General features: G+C 50.7%; 2 protein-coding genes across 2 annotated transcripts; both read left to right on the forward strand.

Moving 5' to 3' along the window:
• Positions 1 to 4,325: 4,325 nt before the first annotated feature.
• Positions 4,326 to 5,758, forward strand: LOC123136806 (zinc transporter 9). The gene is made up of 3 exons (XM_044556315.1): positions 4,326 to 5,075; positions 5,164 to 5,313; positions 5,414 to 5,758. The coding sequence occupies exons 1-3, from the start codon at positions 4,446 to 4,448 to the stop codon at positions 5,717 to 5,719; spliced, it is 1,086 nt and encodes a 361-aa protein (XP_044412250.1). The 5' UTR covers positions 4,326 to 4,445; the 3' UTR covers positions 5,720 to 5,758.
• Positions 5,759 to 7,495: 1,737 nt separating this feature from the next.
• LOC123136815 (zinc transporter 5) lies at positions 7,496 to 9,318 on the forward strand. Its single transcript, XM_044556324.1, has 3 exons — positions 7,496 to 8,324; positions 8,448 to 8,597; positions 8,701 to 9,318. The coding sequence occupies exons 1-3, from the start codon at positions 7,716 to 7,718 to the stop codon at positions 9,004 to 9,006; spliced, it is 1,065 nt and encodes a 354-aa protein (XP_044412259.1). The 5' UTR covers positions 7,496 to 7,715; the 3' UTR covers positions 9,007 to 9,318.
• The last annotated feature ends 229 nt before the right edge of the window (positions 9,319 to 9,547 follow it).

Raw genomic sequence — 9,547 nt, forward strand, 5'->3', positions numbered from 1 at the left:
CAATCGGGGGAGATATACTTTCCTTCTTTTGCTATAAGGAGATATACATACAATTGGGAGAGATATACTTTTATATTTTAGGGCTCAAAAGGAATTACAAGGATTTGAAAGAAATGCACCTTACATTATGAAATTTTATCAGAAAACAAATACAGTTTATATAAAGGATTGGATGGAGTACCAAATAATTGTTTAATAATAAGACGACGGGTAGATCATGATGATTGTATATAAAAACTTTCTATAATTTTAGCGCACCAATGCGATAATAGGCCTGCAGCCACGGGTCATTCTACTAATGATTATGCTTTCATTGCAATGCACGTGCAATTATCGAGTGTAGTTCACATATGTGGAATTCTATACCTGATATAATGTGTGAAAGTACTCTTTTGGCCCAATCTCAAATGATCTTGTGATGAACATTTAGATTCGAAAAAATGAAAATAAATTCAAACAATTCTGATTTTTGTTGTTGCAAACATTGATAAATGTTTTGAGTGGTTGTAAAATTTCATCATGAAATGACATTTGTGGAAGTTGTGGCAAAAGAAAACAGAATCATCACTCTAAAATGCTTTTGGAAATAACATTTTTAAACTATCAATTTTTTTTGCCATCATTTCAAGATGAAACTTTGCAATCATTGACAACATTTGCAAACATTGTTTTTTTTCAACTATTTCCAATTTTACTGTTCACCCGAGTTCATACGAGCTCGAGCTAAGAAACTTCATGTCCATTTTTTTTTAGAACACTTCATGTCCATATAATATGGTGCATTCAGGATCTATTCGGAAATAAGGTTGTGATACTTTTGGAACCTATCCAACGTGCCAGTTTGTTACAAGTACTACTTTCTTTAATTCAATTAATTGCCGCTGATTTAGTACAAAGCGTGCTACCAAGTTCCCAATTACTAGATCGAACAAAGGCACCGTGAGAATTTGTGCATGTTTTATCTAGATTGGTTACAATCCTATGATCAGATTATTCTTTTGCTGGTTTTATATGCTTGTTAATTAGTACATCTGCATACACAGATGACGGCACTCTTTCCCATGTGACGGCACCAGCGGGAAAATTGCAGCCGATCAAGTTGGATCTCCAATGTAGTGTGAAGTGAGCCCGAGAAATCAGAGGCGTGAATAGATTATCTCTATTTCTAATGTCTCAGTTGGTAGGTTGCGTTCCGGGTTTTATTTTTGTCCCATCTCACCTGGTTTTTTTGGTACTTCTTTGGTACTTGCTCCCACCTCCCGCTCAGCCGAGACGGTTTATTTTCATACTCCCTCCCACCTCCCAGGTAGTTCCCTCCACGCAAAAAAAATCGAACCAACCAATCTCTACTCTTAATGGAGCAGTTGGTAGTCTCCGCCGGTCAATTTTCGTCCCACCACTTTCGTTCGGTTTTTTTCGTAGGTTAACCGTCGTAGATTTTTTCGTCGCCTCCCCCACTTCATCGGTTTATTTTCACTTCACCCTCTCACACAACAAAAAAAACTGAACGGATCAGAACTTTTCATACTGACGCAAATTATTTAGTAATGTATTTATGTAAAAGAATCAATCACAATCAATCTCTAAAGATCAAATCTAAATTAATTAATCTTCATAACGTTTGTTTCCTTTCGAATCACGGCCATAACTTTCCTTCCTTGTTTGGGCAGAAACTATTTGGTAGCAGAGATTAGGAAGCTTTCTATGAGTGTAGTAATAGAAAGTATTCTTTTTCTTGATAATTCGTTTCCATGCATGATGATAGTAAATTATGCCAACATTCACCACTATTTATCAACGTCATCAATCGTATCCATTTCTACCAGTTTTAAGGGAATCTGCTCGCTATGTCTTTTTTAAGGGGATCCGCTCGCTAAGTCGTCGTCGCACGTTATTTTCACAAACAATCTCTACTCTTAATGGAGCAGTTGGTAGCCTCGTACGGTTTATTTTTGTCCTCCTCCCACCTCCCCTGGTTTTTTTCATCCTCCCTCCCACCTCCCAATTTCGTTGATTTTTTTGTCGGTTTTTACTCGCCCCCTCCCACCTCCCAATTTCGTCCGGTTTTTATTCGTCCCACCTCCCACCACCCCCTCGTACTGGTTCTTTTTCTCTCCACTCTTTCCTTGCAAACCAATAATTTCCTAACATACAAAAGATCACGAATCTATCTTTCCTTACCTGAACCAATCACGCCCTACATCAGTGCATTTCTTTATTAAGAAAACTAACACGTAAATCTTAGCGCATTGCAAACAAATCCCGTTATGGACCTAATTAATTTATTATGGAATCTATACGTGGTCGCATTGGTTCTTTTTCTCTCCACTCTTTCCTTGCAAACCATTAATTTCCTAACATACAAAAGATCACGAATCTATCTTTCCTTACCCGAATCAATCGATCCCTACATCAGTGCATTTCTTTATTAAGAAAACTAACACGTAAATCTTAACGCATTGTAAAGAAATCCCGTTATGGACCTAATTAATTTATTATGGAATCTGTACGTGGTCGCATCTCTCCCCTCGTGAAAAAATCGCATCCATCTCCCGTTAAAAGGGAAAAGAGAACATGAACGATCAATCCCACACCCTGCATCTCAGTAGCAAAAAATCGCCCCCTCCTTTGCTACTGCGCCTCGCCGTGTGCCCGGCTCGACCCATGCCTCGCCTGCATGGTTGGACGCTGCCGTCTCCACCGCCACGTACAAGAAAACGGTGGGCAGAACCATCCATTCAAATCGCACACCCCCACCCTCCTCCGCAATCCCTAGCCCCGCATCACCCTATCGCTTTCTCGCCTCTCTTTCCCCTCGATGTAGATGGTACCGAGCGGCGGCCTCGAGCACCGGCAGTGCCGCCCTCTCTATCTTCGCTGCGTCGAGAGATGGGCCGAGGCTATCGTCGTTCGCCGCCCATGATTGGGCCGCCTCCGGTTGTCGCGCACCACCGGCTCCACCTAACGTGCCCGACCCTCTCCGCTTTCGACCTTCCGGTGACCACATCCCTCCGCGCCTCCATCCATCATCCACAAGGCCACTCCCTGCACCCACCCTCCTAAATTCTCCATACCGGCGGACAATCACCGAAGATCCAAGTTGGCCCGATATCAATTTTCTTACATGCTTTCTTTATCAGTTGGTGATGGGAATGGGTTCGCAGGCAAGAAGCGTTTCTACATGCATCCTCCTGTCGGTCCCTAAAGTACCAACGTAAATGGTTGATGTTGCGTTTGTCTAGGATGATATACGTTGGCTCTGTTCCGGTTCATCCGAGCAGTTTGGTGACTAATTTACTGATAATTTAATTATATTAATTAAATGAGTCGGGTGTATCGTCGTGCATTTATCTTGTCAGTAATGTTCTGTGATGCTCTGATGCACTTTGGGAATTGTTTATCTTGTCTTCAGTGCAGAACATTTGTTTATTAATGCATGAGAAGAATTCTTGTTACTACCTTGAACCTGTTTTATAATCCATATTATTATGCACTAGCGCGTGTGCGTGTGAAATAGATGGATTATGGTCCCGTGCCCAATAAGATGGATATGTGTGTGTGTTAGAGAGAGAGAGAGAGAGGGAGAGGGGGAGAGAGAGTGTGTGTGAGAATTTGATGGTAAAAAGGTCGCCAATGTCACTTGATATGTATGAGAATATTAAATGTAATATTAACATAATTGATATTGAACTCTTAAAGTTAATGTGGTCCCGTTACAACGCACGGGTGTTCTTCTAGTACTACTAGTAGATCAATAGCTTGCGAAACACAGTCAACCATGTCACGCCGTGCCCTCACGGTGTCGACACCCTTAGTGCATCTCAACAATCTTTTGTTTTCTGCACAGATCAGATCTCAGGAGAAAGAGTATCACTGCACCAGTACAGGCTGCGGCGTTGACCGGATGCTCAAGTTGACATTGAAACTTTGAAAGATGCTTAAGTTGGAGCATTATTAACTCTAGGGAAGCCATTTGTTCAACCATCGGATCAGTGGCTCCAAAGCCATCCAATCATGCCTCGGTAGGGAAGTGTGAAGCGGCGGAAGGGATGTGGTGCTGCATCTTGGACGCAGAAATGGCGAGAGGTCGACCAGAGAAAGTGCATCCACAACAAAAGGGCAAGGTGGTGCGCACATAATATTACCCAAAAGTGGCGCGCTGGTAAGTGAAAACTGCAACCTCATGCACCACATGCATATATACTGCTAGCTTAGATGAAAAGTTGCATGACGTGAACGCAACTCTAAAGTCTAAAGCTTCTCCCCGGTTGACATTGGGAATATCGGCTTCTTGAGAAAGTCTCTGCGCGATCGGATACGTTCACGCCGATAATATCTCATTTTATTAGGTACACTGGCTCGCAGCTCTGTGTCCGGCATATATGCGCGCGTACGTCGTCTCTCCAGCTGCTCATCGCCGTTGTTTCGCCCCCGACGACTAGACCATGGCAGCGGCCGCCAGTCTCAAGCTCGCCGCCCTGGGCCTTCTCCTCGTCGCTGCCGTCTCCTCCCTCCCTCTGCTCGCGCGTGCAGAGTGCGAGTGCGAGGCCGGCGGCGAGGAGGAGGAGCAGGACAAGGCGGGCTCGCTGAGGCTCAGGATCATCGCCGTCTTCTGCATCCTCGTGGCCAGCGCGGCGGGCTGCGCCATCCCGTCGCTCGGCCGGAGGTTCCCGGCGCTGAGCCCGGACAGGGACCTCTTCTTCGGCGTCAAGGCCTTCGCGGCGGGGGTCATCCTCGCCACCTCCTTCGTGCACATCCTCCCGGAGGCCTTCGAGCGGCTCGGCTCGCCCTGCCTCGTCAGCGGGCCTTGGCAGAAGTTCCCGTTCGCCGGCCTCGTCGCCATGCTCGCGGCCATCGCCACGCTCGTCGTAGACACCATCGCCACGGGGTACTTCCAGCGCGCCGCGCACGCCAAGAAGGCCGCGGCCGTCGTCGGGGCCGACGACGTGGAGGCCACGCACGCTCATCACGCGCACGTCGGTCACTCCCACGGCGTGTCGGCCGTCGTTGCGTCATCGGCCGCGGGGGCCGACGACGGAGGCGCGCAGCTTATCCGCCAGCGTGTCATCTCGCAGGTGCCGATGCATGCATCCATTCCATTCCATACTACCGCAGTGACTAAACTGTTGCATCGATCGATGCTTACGCGTGCTTGATCTTAAGGTGCTGGAGCTGGGGATCATAGTGCACTCGGTGATCATCGGCATGTCTCTCGGCGCCTCCCAGAGCGCCAGCACGATCAGACCACTCGTGGTCGCGCTAACTTTTCATCAGTTCTTCGAAGGGATAGGGCTCGGAGGATGCATCGTTCAGGTACGTACGTGTCAGGTCGTCGACCGACACAAGTCAGTATCAGGTCCGTAAACTTAAGAGAAAATGCCGATGATCCGGCGGTAAATGATACTTCTGACAGGCCAAGTTCCGCCTGAAGTCTGTGCTGCTCATGGCGCTCTTCTTCTCACTCACCACGCCGGTCGGGGTCGTGATCGGCATCGGGATATCCTCTGTCTACGACGAGAACAGCCCCAACACCCTGATCATCCAAGGGATCCTCAGCGCCGCCGCCGCCGGAATCCTCAACTACATGGCCCTCGTCGACCTCCTCGCGGAAGACTTCATGAACCCTAGGGTGCAGGGCAACGGAAGGCTGCAAGTCATCGTAAACCTCTCATTGCTGCTTGGGACGGCTCTCATGTCCGTGCTTGCCATATGGGCCTGAGATATCGTCCTCGCCTGAAAAAAGAATCGTTTTGAAGAATTTCTCTTGTTCTTATTCTTGGCTCAGTCATCTTGTGGGGGCATAGTGAGGATTTCTCTTTCTTTTTCTTGTTGCTTGCTAGTAAAAATGTATACGTGTATAGTAGATCAAACTACATGGGGTCTCTCTTCTTAGGGCATCTCCAACAAACTGTTCGCAAACATTCGGACAGTACGGTGCAAACGTGTTCAGCCATCCAACGCGGTCATGTATCTGTCTGCTTGACTGTTCGGACGCATTTTTTCCTGCAAACCAGAGACAAAATGGGGACGGGGGGTTGCGGGCGTCCGAACCACTGCCGCGTTTGCTTGTGACTACACTGGCGCACCCAAAAATCTCACCCTTCTTTCTCGCGCTTTCCGTCGAACGACCGCGCCGCTTGTCGCGTCGCATTCTTATCGGCCCAGAGCATGCAGTGGTCAGCGTTGATGCCTGCGACTTGACCAGATGGGAGGGCGGTGCTGACGGACGTGACCTCGCAGGCGTCGCCGCCGGGGCTCTGCTGGTGTCGTTGGCAGTGGCAAGGGCGGCCCACTATACCGCGCAACAGGAGCCGGAGCGGCTCCACCGCGAGCTGCAGGTAGCCGCCAGACAACGCTGGCACGCCCTCCGGCGCCCTTCCGCCGCTGGAGGGACAACAACGATGGCGACAACAGTGTGGCAGAACAGGGCGGCCACGTGTACGAGATGGCCGTCCGGTATAGGGCTTAGGGTTTTGTTATATTTTTAGTTAAACGATCTAAATACCGTCCGATTTATGGAAGTTGTATCCAAACTTTAATAAAATCCGTGATGTTTGCATGAATTTCATTTGGTTTAGTCAAATTATGTTTGAAATTTACGTGGTAGTGTTGGATGATTGGCTCTCGTATCCGTGTTCATGGACGGATGCCGATGCCCTTATCTGTTTTTTTTAAAGACCCTTATCCGTTCGTTCATTCAGTATACAACATGACAACGATCAAAAGTTGTACAATGAAGCCGTCTCACGTGTGTGCGCGCGCGGTCAGGGTCACGAATCGACAAATGAAAAGATTGACTGCTAAAAGAGAAGAGATGAACTTCTCGGCAAATGATGTCATCGGCCCTTCATCTGGCTACACGTTACTGAAAACGTCGGGGCCAGGGGTGTCCTCACTCCCCTTCTCTGCGACAGGAAGAGAAGAAGGCCCTGCCTTGTTTTCTTGAGGGTGTCGACACTATAACAACATGCCAACCTTTTCTTGAGAGTGCATGAGACCACCGCCGATACCGACGTTATGGTGGAGTTGCTATACTAGCTTAGCCGTTTAATTAATCACTTTGTATGCACTATATAAGCACGGCTAACATTAGGTGGCGCATTTTGTTTGTGAAACAGATTACTGTCCTCTGATTATCTCGTGGTTATGGTTAGTTGTTGCCCCGTCAAAAACAACACAGCAAGATGCTCATAAGTAGTAGCTGTAAATTTTATTAAAAAAAAGTAGTGCTAAGATGAACCTAGAGCATGTGAGCTGTCTGATTAAGTCATGGTTATTATGGCAATTTTTTTTTTACCCCCGCAAAAAAAAAAATGGTTATTATGGCAATGGTTAGTCGTTGTCCCGTGGAAAACAACACGCATTAAGAAGATCATAAGTAGCTGTAAAAAAGATAAATAAAGCATTAGAATCGCATTATTGGTAGTTATATTCGGCCAAATGGAGGCATCAATTTGGCCGCGCGAGGTACTAGCAAACGTCCAAACCGAACGATGAATGCCCTTCGCGTGCATCGAGGCGCGCTCGGCATAGTGAGCACACCCATCTCATCTGGGAACCGCCGCTCAAGCTCGGCCCAGGCTCAAATGGCGCCTCTCCTACTCCTACAAGAACCTTCCCAACAAAATACGCATGCGCCAAGGCAACCTCTGCCGCACTCGCACTCGCACTCCACCGCCGAGCCATCTTTGCTCTTTCATAGCTCCGCGTAGCGGATGGGCTCGCGCGCGCTCGCCGTGCTCTGCCTCGTGGCCGTGTCCGCCTCCGTGCTGGTCGCGCCCGCGCTCGCCGTGCCTGGAGACGGCGACGACGGCTGCGAGGCCGAGTCGGCGGGGCGCGACAAGGCGCAGGCGCTGCGGCTCAAGATCATCGCCATCTTCTGCATCCTCGCGGGGAGCGCGATCGGGGCGGGCCTGCCGTCCCTGGGGCGCCGGTTCCCGGCGCTCCGGTCGGAGACGGACCTCTTCCTCGCCGTCAAGGCCTTCGCGGGCGGCGTCATCCTCGCCACGGGGATGGTGCACATCCTGCCCGCGGCCTTCGAGGCGCTGCGGTCCCCGTGCCTCGTGGGTGGGCCGTGGAGGCGCTTCCCGTTCGCCGGGCTGGTCGCCATGCTCGCCGCGGTCGCCACGCTCATCGTGGACACCGTCGCCACGGGGTACTTCCACCGGACGAACGCCAAGCGGGCCGCCGCCGTCACCGACGAGCCGGCTCATGACGACCCGGAATCCGCCCCCGACGGGCACCACGGGCACGCGCACGGCATGTCGGTGCTCGCCGCCCCGGCCGACGGCGACGAGCTCGTGCGCCACCGCGTCATCTCTCAGGTCAGCACGGTTCCTTCAACCATCAAATATCAAATAGATAGAAACAAAACAGAGCGTTGCAATCGAGTCGGGTGTCGCATCGTATCTGATTCACTGATTGGCCGGTGGTCCTTTGTTGCGAAGGTGCTGGAGCTGGGTGTGGTGGTCCACTCGCTCATCATCGGGATGTCGCTGGGCGCCTCCGACTTCCCGAGCACGGTGCGGCCGCTGGTGCCGGCGTTGACGTTCCACCAGCTCTTCGAGGGCATCGGCCTCGGAGGCTGCATCGTTCAGGTGAGCAGAGCACACCGTAGTTTCTTTCCGCGTGTCGATCTGCTGAGACCGAAATGCCTGAAAATTTACCACTGAAAGTAACCGTGCGTTTGTTTTACGGCAGGCCAAGTTCCGGCTCAAGTCCGTGGTGGCGATGGGGCTGCTCTTCTCGCTGACGACGCCGGCGGGGATCGGCGTCGGCATCGCGATATCCTCGGTGTACGACGAGAGCAGCCCGACGGCGCTGGTGGTGCAGGGGCTGCTGGAGGCGGCCGCGGCGGGGATCCTGGTGTACATGGCGCTGGTGGACATCCTGGCCGAGGACTTCAGCAAGCCCAGGGTGCAGAGCAGGGCGCGGCTGCAGCTGGCGCTCAACGTCTCGCTGCTGCTCGGGGCCGGCCTCATGTCCCTGCTCGCAGTCTGGGCCTGACCGCGCATGGGAGATGATCACCTTCTGAACTCAACTGTTTAGGTGGCTGTGGTAGGCAATCGATCAGTAGCCGTTTTTGTTAGGCTGGAGCTCAAAGTTTGGAGTACAGAAAGGGACCATGGAATACAAGGCTGCCGGGCTAGCACACACTGATTCAGACGCTGAACAGAGGAGCCGAGCGGAGTCTCATGGCGTTCGTTGTTGCTTCGCTGACGAGCGGTCGTTAGCGAAGTTCTTTTTTCTTTTGAGAAAAAAGCGAAATGCAGAGTTGTGAAAGATTCCCCTCGAATATAATCCAGTTGTCTCTAGATACTGTCAGGAGATAGGTGAAATAGAGTACTGCTTCCCCGCAAAATAAGAGTAATACTATACCCATCGGCGTTGGGGGAGCTTAGAGCATCTCCAGCCGTTGCCCCCCCCCCCCCCCCCCCCCCCCCCCCCCCCCCCCCGGCGGCTAGAAAAAAGCATCACTTGGGAGCGAACCGGCGGTATTTTTGGCGTGGGGGCGATCGGGTTCCTAGCCGCCGTGCCCAGGTCGCCC

Source organism: Triticum aestivum, chromosome 1B (assembly GCF_018294505.1).
Source record: "Triticum aestivum cultivar Chinese Spring chromosome 1B, IWGSC CS RefSeq v2.1, whole genome shotgun sequence".
Taxonomy (NCBI): domain Eukaryota; kingdom Viridiplantae; phylum Streptophyta; class Magnoliopsida; order Poales; family Poaceae; genus Triticum; species Triticum aestivum.